The sequence below is a fragment of the Dryobates pubescens genome, chromosome Z (genome assembly GCF_014839835.1).
Source record: "Dryobates pubescens isolate bDryPub1 chromosome Z, bDryPub1.pri, whole genome shotgun sequence".
In the NCBI taxonomy this organism is placed as follows: domain Eukaryota; kingdom Metazoa; phylum Chordata; class Aves; order Piciformes; family Picidae; genus Dryobates; species Dryobates pubescens.
Window position 1 is genome coordinate 77715658 of NC_071657.1, and position 14396 is coordinate 77730053.

The 14396-nt window shown below is 51.8% G+C and overlaps 1 protein-coding gene across 1 annotated transcript in view; it reads right to left on the reverse strand.

Moving 5' to 3' along the window:
* RHOBTB3 (Rho related BTB domain containing 3) overlaps positions 1-14396 on the reverse strand; it is a 36549-nt gene that overhangs the window by 13570 nt on the left and 8583 nt on the right. The window contains exons 3-7 of the mRNA XM_054178943.1: positions 11701-11893; positions 6738-6889; positions 5568-5679; positions 3932-4300; positions 2877-2989 (exon numbers count right to left, since the gene is read on the reverse strand). Coding sequence (XP_054034918.1) covers positions 2877-2989; positions 3932-4300; positions 5568-5679; positions 6738-6889; positions 11701-11893 — 939 coding nt within the window. The remainder of the gene's footprint in view (positions 1-2876; positions 2990-3931; positions 4301-5567; positions 5680-6737; positions 6890-11700; positions 11894-14396) is intronic.

A 14396-nucleotide genomic window follows, 5' to 3' on the forward strand; every position in this document is an offset into this window, starting at 1 on the left:
ACCCAAAGGAACAAACATCAAAATGATTGATTGTGATAAGGGAAATGCAGGTGAGGTTGAATTTGTGGTGAACATTTGATCTGATTTTCCATCATTAATTTTTGCCAAGATAATCATGATTAATTTTTATCAATAAAAATAATTAATTGATTTCTAGCCTTCATGTCTTTGAAGTACAAAAGCTTCAATTATGAAATGAACCTATTCACAACCTATCCAGGCCACAGCAACCCCATGCAGTGCTACAGGCTGGGGTCAGAGTGGCTGGAGAGCAGTCAGGCAGAGAGGGACCTGGGGGCACTGATTGATGGTAGGCTGAACATGAGCCTGCAGTGTGCCCAGGTGGCCAAGAGGGCCAATGGCATCCTGGCCTGCATCAGGAACAGTGTGGCCAGCAGGAGCTGGGAGGTCATTCTGCCCCTGTACACTGCACTGGTTAGGCCACACCTCGAGCCCTGTGTCCAGTTCTGGGCCCCTCAGTTTAGGAAGGAGGTTGAGTTGCTGGAATGAGTCCAGAGAAGGGCAACAAAGTTGGTGAGGGGTTTGGAACACAGCCCTGTGAGGAGAGGCTGAGGGAGCTGGGGTTGCTTAGCCTGGAGAAGAGGAAGCTCAGGGGAGACCTTTTTGCTCTCTGTAACTACCTGAAGGGAGATTGTAGACAGGCAGAGTTTGCTTTCTTTTCCCAGGCAGCCAGCACCAGAACAAGAGGACACAGTCTCAGGCTGCGCCAGGGGAGGCTTAGGCTGGAGGTTAGGAAGAAGTTCTACACAGAGAGAGTGATTGCCCAGTGGAATGGGCTGCCAAGGGAGGTGGTGGAGTCACCATCATTGGAAGTGTTCAGGAGGAGACTTGATAGGGTGCTTGGTGCCATGGGTTAGTTGATTAGGTGGTGTTGGATGATAGGTTGGACACGATGATCTTGAAGGTCTCTTCCAACCTGGTCTATTCTATTCTATTCTATTCTATTCTATTCTATTCTATTCTAAGGAATAATACCCCCCAAAAAAATAAACAGCAATTGAGGTTTGTTTCCTAAAGAGCTTTCAGGACCTTCAAAGTCCAGCCCTACCAATGTGTCCAGCTGTGGACACTCAAGAGGTGTGGGCCTACAGCTGAGCCATCAGAAGCTTAAAGCAGCTAAGTGACCTTTTGATCTTTGCATTACAGTATCTCAGCACAGTTCAAGATGATTTCCCATTTAATTTGACATAAATGTTTTGTGCAAGTTCTGTATTATCAGAAAATCACAGAATGGTTTCAGTTGGGAGAGATCTCTGAGATCATCCAATCCAACCTTCAACCCAGCACCACCATGGCCACTAAACCCTGGCCCCAGGTGCCACGGCCACAGCTTGCTGCAACACTTCCAGCCATGGGGACTCTACCAGCTTCCTGGGCAGCCTGAGCCAATCCCTTACCACTATGGCAGCACAGAAATTGTTCCTCATGGCCAACCTAAACCTCCCCTGGCACAATTTCAGGATACTTCTCCTTCTGTCACCTAAGACTAGGGAGCAGAGCCCAACCCCCACCACACTCCAGCTTTCTCTCAGGGGGCTGTAGAGAGCAATGAGGTCTCCTCTCAGCCTCCTCTAATCTAGAGTGAACACCCCCAGGTCTCTCAACTACTCATCCCCAGACCTGTTCTCCAAACCCTTCCCCACATTTGTTGCCCTACTGTTGAAGCCCTACCAGAAAATCTCTGTTAAAACAAATTCTATACTGTAATTTTTTATTAACATGATAATGTGGCACCAAGTACTGAGGGACATGGTTGAGTGGTGACCTGGAAGTGATGGGTTAATGGTTGGACTGGATGATCTTAGAGGTCTCTTCCAACCAATATGATTCTCTTCTTGCATGATTCTATAAATCACATTTTCCTGATGAATTAAATATATTGAGTTACAGCTTTCCACACATTCACAGAGGAGTGTGGCCAGTGGCTCGGTGGAGATTCTCCTCCCCCTCTACTCTGCCCTGGTGAGACTACATCTGGAGCATTGCATCCAGTTCTGGGCTCCCCAGTTCAAGACAGGGAATTGCTGGAGAGAATCCAAAGAAGGCTACAAGGATGCTGAAGGGAATAGAACAACTGTGTGAGGAGGAAAGGCTGAGAGAGGCTGTTGAGCCTGGAGGAGAGAAAGCTGAGAGGGGATCTTAGGAAGGTTTACAAATAGCTGAAGGGTGAGGGGCAAGAAGAAGAGGCCAGGCTCTTTTCAGTGCTGTCCTGCAGTAGAACAAGGGCACAAGGACACAAACTGGAGCAACATAGGGAGAAAACTCTTTGGTGTGAGGGTGCTGGAGGCCTGGAGCAGGCTGCACAGAGAGGTTGTGGGCTCTCCTTCTCTGGAGAGTTTCCAAGCCCCCCTGGATGTGTTCCTGTGTGCCCCAGCCTGAGTGCCCCTGCTCTGGCAGGGGGGTTGGGCTGGATGAGCTCTGGAGGCGCCTTCCAACCACTGCCATTCTTTGATTCTATGAGGACAAACCATCTCTCCTGACCTGCTGCAGAGGCAGAGCTTTTGGCACATCCTCAACAAGGCAAAGCTTTCCAGGGCAGCCTCTATTACATGGGAATTAGCCACACACAATCATGTTGTTAGAACATGTGCAAAGCTGTGAACAGGGGTAATCCTTCCAGGGTACCTCCCTGTGAGCTTCCCACCAGTTACATCCATTCTGTACACTGCAGCAGCATCTCTGATGTGCACAGTTTGTGTTTTGTGTCTGCCTGGGAACAGCTCACAGACGAAGCAACCAGAGATCTGTGAGCCAAACTGAGTGCACAGCCCAGACAGACATGGAAATGCTGCCTGCAAAAGCAGTTTCCCAAGAATTTGAGTCACTAAAGGGTGACCCAAAAGAGGCAGATGTACCTTCCCTGGAGTTTTCAGGATGCATTTCACCTTCTCAAGCACATTTTCTGTTTTTTCTGGATCCTTCAACTTCTTTTTTATATCCTCTTCCAGTCGCTCCCACTGGAAAGCACCTACCACAAGACCAGGCAAAGCAGGGTTATAAATCAACCAGCCACAGGCCCTAGGAGTCCAGGAAAAGATTCCACCTGAAGAGGAGGGGAAACATCTTTGGTGGTGTCTTCTGTGAGGACAAGGGACAGTGGATGCAAACTGGAACCCAGGAGGTTCCACCTGAGCAGCAGGAGAAAGTTGTTTGGTGTCAGGAGGCCTGGAGCAGGCTGCCCAGAGAGGTTGTGGAGTCTCCCTGTGAGAGAGCTTCCAACCCCTCCTGGCCATTGTGCTGCTGGGCAAGCTCTCCTATGAGGACAGGCTAAGGGAGTTGGGGCTGTTCAGTCTGGAGAAGAGAAGGCTGAGAGGAGACCTTCTTGTGGCCTTCCAGGATCTGAAGAGGGCTACAAGAAAGCTGGGGAGGGACTTCTGAGGGTGTCAGGGAGTGATAGGACTGGGGGGGATGGAAAAAAATAGAAATGGGTAGATTGAGCTTGGCTGTGAGGAAGAAGTTCTTCCCTGTGAGGGTGGTGAGAGACTGGCACAGGTTGCCCAGGGAGGTGGTGGAAGCCTCATCCCTGGAGGTATTTAAGGCCAGGCTGGATGTGACTGTGAGCAACCTGATCTAGTCTGAGGTGTCCCTGCCCATGGCAGGGGGGTTGGGACTGGATGAGCCCTGAGGTCCCTTCCAACCCTGACAGTCCCCTGATTCTATGGTTCTATAAGCTGCTGTGGGTGCCCTGCTGGAGCCAGGGGGCTTGGACTGGGTGAGCTCCAGGGGTCCCTTCCAGCATCACCATGCTGGGATTCTGGGATTTTTATGTCTTTCACTCAATATTCTACCAGTTTAATCTCTTTCACCACAACCAGATCACAGAACTTTGACTCCAGAGGTCTCTTCCAACTCCCACCATGCTGGGATCCAGGGGATACCGTGAGCAGTCAGACCCATCCCCACGGCATACCTGAATAAATGAAGTGGAGGATGTCTGGGAGACAAGAGCAGAAGACAGAGTCCTTCACCACCACCTTCACTGGTGGGACACAGGGTGGTCCATCACGGGTGTCTGTGGGGGAGGTGTCCCTGCTCTCCACCGTGAAGAGGCTCTGAGCCATGCTCACGATGGAGGCATCACGGATGTCAGCAGCACTCTTCACCTCGAAGAGCAGCATGAAGAGGTGGCTGACGGAGCAGAGGATGACCTTGTGAGCCTCCACCACGGTGCTGAGGTCCTCAGGGTAGAAGGCCACATCAGCACACTGGCAGCAGCAGAGCAGGTTGTGCAGGTCTGCATCGTAGTGAGAGGCTTCTCCTTTCAGGATCGGCATCTTTTCTGCGGGAGACAACGAGCAGGGCTATAGGACTCGGGCAAGGGCCTGCAGGACAGCTCTACCTGATCATACAATCATACAACTGTTAGGGTAGGAAAGGACCTCAAGGCTCATCCAGTCCCAGCCCCACTGCCATGAGCAGGGACACCTCACACCACACCAGGTTGCTCACAGCCACATCCAGCCTGGCCTTGAACACCTCCAGGGATGAGGCTTCCACCACCTCCCTGGGCAGCCTGTGCCAGGCTCTCACCACCCTCCCTCTGCACAACTCCTTCCTGAGGGACAACCTAACCCTGCCCTGCTCCACTGCCAAACCACTGCCCCTGGGCCTAGCCCCACAGCCCCTTCTCAACAGTCCCTCCCCAGCCTGCCTGCAGCTGCCCTGCAGAGATGCAAATGCAGCTCTCAGCTCTGCCTGCAGCCTTCCCTTCTGCAGGCTGCACAGCCCCAGCTCTGCCAGCCTGGCCCCACAGCACAGCTTCTGCAGCCCTCTCAGCATCTTGCTGGCCTCCTCTGGAGCCTCTCCAGCAGCTCCAGGGCTCTCCTCTGGTGGTGTCCCCACAGCTGGACACAGCCCTGCAGGGGAGGTCTCCCCAGAGCAGAGCAGAGGGGCAGGATCCTCTCTCTCCAGCTCTGGCCACACTGCTTTGGATGCAGCCCAGGCTGCCCTTGGCCTTCTGTGCTGCCAGTGCCCATTGCTGGCTCCTCTCCAGCTTCTCACTCCCCAGCATCCCCAGCTTCAGGCATCTGAATCAATTTTTAGCATGTGTAAGAAGAGGCATCTGGATGTAATTAGCAGACAGCAATTATCTCACTGCATAAATGCATCAGATGCTGAGCGATCAGATGCTCTGAAATCATGTGAAAGGCTCTAGACCTCTCCCTTGGTTTATTTTCAGCAAGCAAAAATGTGACTTGATGAAACTGCAGAACATTAAAGCCTGATGCAATGACCTTGTACTTTAATTTGTCTATAAAGCTTTAATTTAAAGCTTTTATTAATTCACCTTTGCATGATTTCATCAAGGGCACCGGGAGGAAATAAACCATATTTTTTACCTGAAATAAAGCAGTTCAATGACATTAAACATATCCCTTCATAATTCTCCCCAAGGCATCACTGAAAGATGATGACAGCAGAGCTACATCACCAGAAGGCCTGATGACAGGGCAGAACAGCCCAAAATCATGATTACAAAGTGTTAATTGCTCAAAGGATGGGAGACCCCCAAGGAAGGATACTTGAGACCAGCCCCCAGCAAGCACCTGGCTGCTCCAGCTGAGGGGGTTGAACTCGATGGCACTTCTGAGTCTTTCTCTTTTTCTTCATTTTTTGGGATGACTTCTGGTTCAAGCTTTGGATCATAAAATACTCCAACTAGAACACAAAAGGTATTTTTATTTTTACATCTTGGTTGTTTCAGAAGAACAGAAGATATTGAAATGGTTTGCATACAGGTCTCCTCAGAGCCTCCTCCAGGCTGTGTGGCCCCAGCTCTCCCAGCCTGCCCCATAGCAGAGGTGCTCCTTCCCTGTCATTGCCTTTGTGGCCTCCTCTGGACCTGCTCCAGCAGGTCACAGAATGATAGAATCACGGGAAGGTTTGGGTTGGAAGAGGCCTGGAAAGGTCATCTAGGACAACCTCCTGCAGTCCGGAGGGACACCTCCAACTAGATCAGGTTGCCCTGAGCCCTGCCCAGCCTCACCTTGATTGGGATGTAGCCTCAATGACCTCCCTGGGCAACATATTCCAGTGCTCAGCCACCTTCATTGGTAAAGAACTTATTCCTTGCATCCAATCTAAATCTGCTCTGCTCTAGTTTGAAGCCATTGTCCCTTGTCCTATCACTGCAAGCCTTTGGGAACAGTTCCCCTGCAGCCTTCTTAGATCCCCTGCAGAGATGCAAATGCAGCTCTCAGCTCTGCCTGCAGCCTTCCCTTCTGCAGGCTGCACAGCCCCAGCTCTGCCAGCCTGGCCCCACAGCACAGCTTCTGCAGCCCTCTCAGCATCTTGCTGGCCTCCTCTGGAGCCTCTCCAGCAGCTCCAGGGCTCTCCTCTGGTGGTGTCCCCACAGCTGGGCACAGCCCTGCAGGGGAGGTCTCCCCAGAGCAGAGCAGAGGGGCAGGATCCCCTCTCTCCAGCTCTGGCCACACTGCTTTGGATGCAGCCCAGGCTGCCCTTGGCCTTCTGTGCTGCCAGTGCCCATTGCTGGCTCCTCTCCAGCTTCTGCCCCCCAGCACCCTGAGTCCTTCTCTGCAGGACTGCTCTCAGACTCATCATCCCCAGCCTGGATTAACAGTGAGGATTGTCCCAGCCCTGGTGCTCAACCCTGCACTTGCTCTTAGTGAACCTCATGGCATGCCTCTACTTACTCTCCAAGCCCTGGCATGCCCCCTGTATGCCACCCCACTTCAACCCAGCACCTTCCCACTCACCACTCCTCCAAAGTACTTCTGTATGTAGAAGTCATTCAGAGTGTGCAGTTCAAGGTAAGTGGCTCCTAGCTCCTTGGAAAGCTGGACCCCCTCGGAGGTGGTGACACAGCTCCTCCTGTCTGCAGTGCAGAGGGGGCAGGTGCAAGGCACTCCTGGGAGGACAAACATGGCAGGGGAGGGAGGGAAGGAAGGAAGGAAGGAAGGAAGGAAGGAAGGGGGGAAGGAAGGAGGGAAGGAAGGAGGGAAGGAAGGAGGGAAGGAAGGAGGGAAGGAAGGAGGGAAGGAAGGAGGGAAGGAAGGAGGGAAGGAAGGAGGGAAGGAAGGAGGGAAGGAAGGAGGGAAGGAAGGAGGGAAGGAAGGAGGGAAGGAAGGAGGGAAGGAAGGAGGGAAGGAAGGAGGGAAGGAAGGAGGGAAGGAGGGAAGGAAGGAAGGAAGGAAGGAAGGAAGGAAGGAAGGAAGGAAGGAAGGAAGGAAGGAAGGAAGGGAAGGAAGGAAGGAAGGAAGGAAGGAAGGAAGGAAGGAAGGAAGGAAGGAAGGAAGGAAGGAAGGAAGGAAGGAAGGAAGGAAGGAAGGAAGGAAGGAAGGAAGGAAGGAAGGAAGGAAGGAAGGAAGGAAGGAAGGAAGGAAGGAAGGAAGGAAGGAAGGAAGGAAGGAAGGAAGGAAGGAAGGAAGGAAGGAAGGAAGGAAGGAAGGAAGGAAGGAAGGAAGGAAGGAAGGAAGGAAGGAAGGAAGGAAGGAAGGAAGGAAGGAAGGAAGGAAGGAAGGAAGGAAGGAAGGAAGGAAGGAAGGAAGGAAGGAAGGAAGGAAGGAAGGAAGGAAGGAAGGAAGGAAGGAAGGAAGGAAGGAAGGAAGGAAGGAAGGAAGGAAGGAAGGAAGGAAGGAAGGAAGGAAGGTTATTTTTGCCAAATAACCCAGAGTACTACATAGAATCATCACAGAATGGCCCGGGTTGGAAGGAAGCTCAGAGACATCTCCTCCAACCTCCCCACCATGCCCAGGGACACCTCCCAGCTGCACTCAGCTGCTCAAGGCCTGGAACACCCCCAGGCAGGAGGCAGCCACAGCCTCCCTGGGCAGCCTGTGCCAGAGTCTCACCACCCTGGCACTGCAGAACTTCTTCCTCAGCTCCAGTCTGACCCTGCTCTGCCCTAGCTTCAAACCATTCCCCCTGCTCCTGTCTCCAGACACCCTCAGGAAAAGTCTCTTTTCAGCCTTCCTGCAGGATCCCTTCAGGTCCTGGCAGGCAGCTCTGAGGTCCCCCTGGAGCCTTCTCTTCTCCAGGCTGAACACCCCAGCTCCCTCAGCCTGGCCTCACAGCAGAGCTGCTCCAGCCCTTGCAGCATCTTTGTGGCCTCCTCTGGCCTCTCTCCAGCAGCTCTGTGTCCTTGTGTTGGGGACACCAGGTCTGGAGGCAGGATGGGAGGTAGGGTCTCAGCAGAGCAGAGTCAAGGGGAAATACTTGACTTAACAATTGTAAAGGTCTATTACCTAAAAAAAATAACAAGGAGGGAAATGAAAACAGTAATTTTAGAATAGCAAATCCATAAATACTTTAAAAAAAAACCCACCCAACTTCCTGTTGATCAACCCAAAATATCAGCTGCTGCACAAAGCTCATCATGCATTGCGTTAGTGCTGCTTTACAGCTGGGTTGGAAAGGATGGAAGAGTCAAGCAGGACTTCCAAAAGCCATGTTTGGTCTAGGGCCTCAGGGACCTTATCACAGAATCCCAAAATCCCACCAGGATGATGGGGTTGGAAGGGACCTCTGGAGCTCCCCCAGCCCAACCCCTGCTCCAGCAGGGCACCCACAGCAGCTTGCCCAGCAGCACAATGCCCAGGGGGGGTTGGAAGCTCTCCACACCAGGAGACTCCACAACCTCTCTGGGCAGCCTGCTCCAGGCCTCCAGCACCCTCACACCAAACAACTTTCTCCTCCTGCTCACATCCAACCTCCTGCCCTCCACTTTCTGCCCCTTGGCCCTTGGCCTGTCCCTGGGCACCACTCAGCAGAGCCTGGCCCCAGCCTCTTGCCCCCCACAGCTCCTTTAGCTCTTGCTGAGCATTGCTCAGCTCCCCTCTGGGGCTGCTGTGCTCCAGGCTCTCAGCCCCAGGGCTCTCAGCCTTTGCTGCTCACAGAGCTGCTCCAGGACCCTCAGCAGCCTTGTAATCTCCTCTTGGACTCTCTCCAACAGACTTGAAGCAGGGAGCCCAGAACTAGTCCCAGTGCTCCAGATGTGGCTTCTCTCACTAGGGCAGAGTAGGGGCGGGGAGGAGAACCTCTCTGCTCCTAATAGCCACACTCTTCTTCATGCACTTATGTGCACAGCTGTGGTTCCCAGTCATGAATATCAGCCTTGAGCTCGTTGAGTTATTTTGCCCTGTGCATGCAGGCAGCACAGCAGCAGTGGGGACATCTCCTCTGCAGTCCCAGCTGCCACAGGAGTGTGGGTGCTGAGAACTTGATTCAATTACACACACTTCACACTGAAGTTTTTGAATCCTGCAGGGGATTTTTAAGGTCATGCTGGTTAACTGCTCCAAATCCATCAGCCACTCTGGTTCAGCTTTGCTTAATGCTGGTAAAAATCAGACTAGATAGCAGGAGGGAATTTTTGACCCTTGCATCTCAGGGACTGTTGTGCCCAGTCAAAAACTCCTGACTGAAATCTGGAACTGATCCAGAGAACTGAAAATTAACTCAAAACCCTAAAATGCTCTGATCTCCTGCAGCAGACAGATGTTACTCTGGTGGCCTTGCAGTGCCTAAAGGCTGAGCAGAAAGCTGGGGACAGATTTTTTCTCAGGGCCTGTTGTGCCAGGACAAGGGGGGAGGGTTTGGAGTGCAAGAGGGAGAGACTGACAGTGGAGAAAAGGGAGAAATGTTTGACCCTGGGGGTGGGGACAGCCTGGTACCTCCCAGAGGTGGGAGCTGCCCCATGGCTGGCACCAGTGGGGGTCAGGTTGTTTGTGGCTGTGAGCAACCTGCTCTGGTTGGGGATGTCCCTGGGGGCTACAGGGAGCTGGGCTGGATGAGCTTTAAAGATCCCTTCCAACCCAAACCAATCTGTGACTCTATGATTTGATGACCTTGCTGGCCATGGCTGTGCTGTGCATGCTCTATAATGTCTTCCCGCTGCTCAGATCTGTAGATAACATGTAACAACACTGATTTTTATTTCTTCTTTTTTTTAAATTATCATTGTTATTATTATTATTCCTTTTGGCAGCACTGCAGAGGATTAAAGTCTTAGTAATTTGTATGAGCAAACTGCTGTGTTCACAAATACCTCCCAGAAACAAAAGGGCTCTGTGTCTGCTCAGCAGTCTGCTCCAAGCAGGTCCCATAGAGTACCCATGGCTGGGCAGCCTGACTTCTCCCACAGTCACCTTATTTTGGGAGACAGGCAGGGGGGAGGACAATACAAGTGGAGAAGGAAAATATCAGTGGTGGAGCCACTCAGGCTGGTGGCACCTTGTGCTTATCTAAATGGTGTCAGACAAGGTGCTGGGGAAGTCAAATACTGGTTCAGCAAGACCTCACTTTTAGAGTGGCAGGTTTATCTCCCCTGTATAAATCAGAGTATAAAGATGTTAATTAATTGCTAAAAAGGAAGAAAATAAATATATAGAGGTCCTTTAAAAGCTTCTTTAATCACTGCCCAGAAAGATATATCAGTAGAACCTAGCAAAACTCAGTGTTATGTCCATAGAAGACACACTTCCTGCCTGCAGCTTAGCATTCCTGGATATGAAGAAAGGTTAGTATTTTTTAAGATATCAAAATATTTACATTTCTTAATATTAAGCCTAATATTTCTCTGTATAAAATCATAGAATGAAAAAAAAAATGTATTTGTTTGGGTTGGAAAATGTCCCTTCCTTCACCCCTCACCACAAGAGAAGTGCTGGAGCAGGTCCCGAGAAGGGCAAGAAAGGTGGGGAAGGGTCTGGAGAAGAGGGCTGGGGAGGAGCAGCTGAGGGAGCTGGGGGGGGGGGTGGTGTGGAGGAGGCTGAAGGGAGACCTCCTTGCTCTCTGCAGCTCCCTGAGAGGAAGTCCTGGAGAATTTTGAGACTTCCCTCCACCTCTCTGCTGTGGTTGCAAGATGCTGTATTTAGCTTTAACCTCATTATTTTCCCCCTGAGCCATGACCTGAGAGAATTTATGCCCACAGGGTCCATCTCATAAAGAATCACACAGGATCACAGAATGTCAGGTTGGAATGGACCTCCAGGAGGATGCCAGGCTGGAATGGGCATCAAGGTTCATCTGGTCCAACCTTTCTAGGTAATAGTAGAGTTGAAATGAGAGGGCCCAGCACCTATCAAGCTGAGTCTTAAAACTGTCCAGTGTAGGGGAAGTCTGAAGCATATGTAGAGACTTCCTGCCCCTAAGCCTTTTTAAGGGGAGACATTTCCCAGCTTGCTCTTCTGCTCCTGCCCTCGCCTCCCTGAGATGCTGAGCCCTTGCTGTTGCTGCTGCTGCTGCTGCTGATGATGATGATAATGCAGCAAGCACGAGGTGGGGCCTGCTCCATGCTGCCCCAGACTCCCAAGGACTGCATCTAAAGAGAATCCACATTTGCAGCCAGGAGGTCCTTTGCCATCTGTGCCTGGGTTTGTATGTATTTTTATTTACCCTATTTTCCATCTACCTTTGTAACCTTCCTGTTACTCAAATGCCTTTTGATATTCTGTTAAACCTACCTTTTCACTTCCAAATCCGTTTCAGGCTGTTTCTTTTGTGATTTCATCTCTCTTTTCCCCTACCTAATTTGCTTTCCCCTACCTGGAAAAAAAGGAGAGGGGAGGCAACCTCAATCTGTTCCATTTGTGCTTTTGGACTCTGGGAAAGCTTAAAGCACAACAGTGAACAAGCTGGGCCAGCACCCAGCTCCTGCTCCAGCTGCAGCACATTCCCAGTGGGACGTTTCCCTGGTGCCACAGCAGGCTCTGTACCCACCGTTTTTCCTTGCCCCAACAGCAGAAAGGATGACTGGAACTGAGCAGTGGTTCAGTGCCTTCTTGATCATGGGGACATAACTCTCCTTCAGCTCTTGGAAGGAAGTCTTGTCGTTGACAGAGTATTTGATCACAATGATGTCCGCTCTGCCGATGAGGCTGCGGGAGGTGTACCAGTCGCTGTCAAATATGTCCTGAGGAGGAGAAACACCCATCAGAAAATGCAGAACCACAGAGTAGTTTGGGTTGGAAGGGATCTCAAAGATCATCCAGGTCCTGCCATTGGGCAGGGATACCTCCCACCAGCCCAGCTTGCTCAAGACCTCATCCAGCCTGGCCTTCAACGCCTCCAGGGAGGAGGCAGCCACAGCCTCCCTGGGCAGCCTGTGCCAGGCTCTCCCCACCCTCACTCTTAACAATTTCTTCCTCATCTCCACTCTCAGTCTCCCCTCTCCCAGCTCCAAGCCATTGTCCCTGGTTCTGGCACTCCCAGCCCTCATCCCAGGCCCCTCCCCAGCTCTCCTGGAGCCCCTTCAGGTACTGGAAGGCTGCCCTGAGGTCTTCCTGAAACCTTCTCCAGGCTGCTCAACCCCAACTCTCCCAGACTGTCCCCATAGGGGAGGTTCTGCAGCCCTCTGCTCATCTTGCTGGCCTCTTTTGGACCCACTAGAATATGTTCTGCAGGAAGAAACTTTACTCTCTTGAGTAATTAATTTTGAAATGTTTTCTTGAATGAAATAAAAGGGCTTCAGTGCAAAATGGACACAAAACCATTATTCATGGATGAGGTTTCTACAGAGCTCTGCTCCTTCATTTTGGACATCCACACTCAGCTGTCTGTGATTTTCCTCTGCTTCAACATAGCATCCACACAGCAACAAGTGTTAATATCACAGAATCACACAACCACAGGGTGATTTGGGTGGGAAAAGACCTCTGAGATCTTCCAGTCCAACCTTCAGCCCAACATCACCACCCCCACTAAACCATGACCCCAAGTGCCATGTGTCTAGCTGTGGGGACACCAACACAGGAGAGACCTGGAGCTGCTGGAGAGGTTCCAGAGGAGGCCACCAAGAGGAGCAGAGGGCTGCAGAAGCTCTGCAGGCTGGCAGAGCTGGGGCTGTGCAGCCTGCAGAAGAGAAGGCTCCAGGCAGACCTAAGAGCAGCCTCCCAGTACCTGAAGGGGCTTCAAGAAGGCTGCAGAGGGACTGTTCCCAAAGGCCTGCAGGGACAGGACCAGGGACAATGTTTGGAAATGAGAACAGAGCAGATTTAGATTGGATGTGAGGAACAAGTTCTGCACCAGGAGGGTGGCTGAGCACTGGAACAGGTTGCCCAGGCAGGTGGTTGAGGCTCTATCCCTGGAGATATTCAAGGTGAGGCTGGACAGGGCTCTGTGCAACCTGATCGAGTAGGGGACATGCCTGCTGACTGCAGGGGGGTTGGACTGGATGACCTTTGGTGGTCCCTTCTAACTCAGACCATTCCATGATTCTATTAATTCAACTCTTTTCATAGCTACCAGAGAAAGAAACCCTGTGGGAACCTGGTGCAGCTGCTAGCAGCTTCCAAGGTGTGTGGGGTTGCAATTTGCAGCAGGTTGGTGGAGATCTGTGCCTTCTGCCATGGTGTTCTGCCACCACTGTCTGACCACACTTTTTCCTCCTGTCCAGTCTGAAGCTGCCCAATGGCAGCTTGGGGCTGTTCCCTCTTGTCCTGTCACTAATTCCCTGGGAGCAGAGGCCAGCACCAAGCTCTCCACAGCCTCCTTTCAGGGAGCTGGAGACAGCCATGAGCTCTGCCCTCAGCCTGCTCTGCTTCACACTAACCATCCCCAGCTCCCTCAGGCTCTCCTTATCAGCTTTCTTCTCCAGGCCCTTCACAGCTCCCTTGCCCTGCTCTGCCCTGGCTCCAGCACCTCCACATCTCTCTTGTGCTGAGTGCCCCAAACTGGACACAGCACTGGAGCTGTGGCCTCCCCAGAGCTGAGTCCCAGGGCACAGTGCCCTCCCTGCTCCTGCTGGGCACAGCACTTCTGATCCCAGCCAGGAGGATGCCTTTGGCTTTCTGTGCCACCTGGGCACCGCTGGCTCCTCTTCAGCTGCTTGTCCATTAGTACCCTCAGGGCCGTTTGAGCCAGCAGCTTTCCAGCCACACTGCCCCAGGCCTGCAGCACTGCTTGGGGTTGCTGTGCCCCAGGTGCAGGACCTGGCACTTGGCCTAGCTGAAGCTCCTCCTGGTAACCTTGGCCACGGATCCAATCTGTCCAAGTCCCTCTGCAGAGCCTCCCTGCCCTGGTGCAGATCAGCTCTCCACCTCAGCTGGAGCCATCTGCCCAGAGACTGCTGACACTCTCTGTGACTTCATCAAAGCTGTCAATAAAGATGTTAAGCAGAAGTGGTGTCCCCCCCCCAAAAAAAAGAAACATTATTATACTTTTGTTGATACTCTTCAGGACTTACTACTTTACAAAGCTTCATTCTTCCCTTGCCTGCCTCTATTTTACACATTCATATGTTCTTGCCATTAGTTGATCAGGCTCCTCAAACACTAAACATCAAAACCAAATCCTTTGGAGGCAAAGAAGACCTGATTTTTCTTTTTTCCCTACAGAACCACATGACCTCTCCAGAGGACAATGCTTGCCTTGTTAGCAATAATTTATGAATGCCTTCATGGAATGGCCCTGGAAGC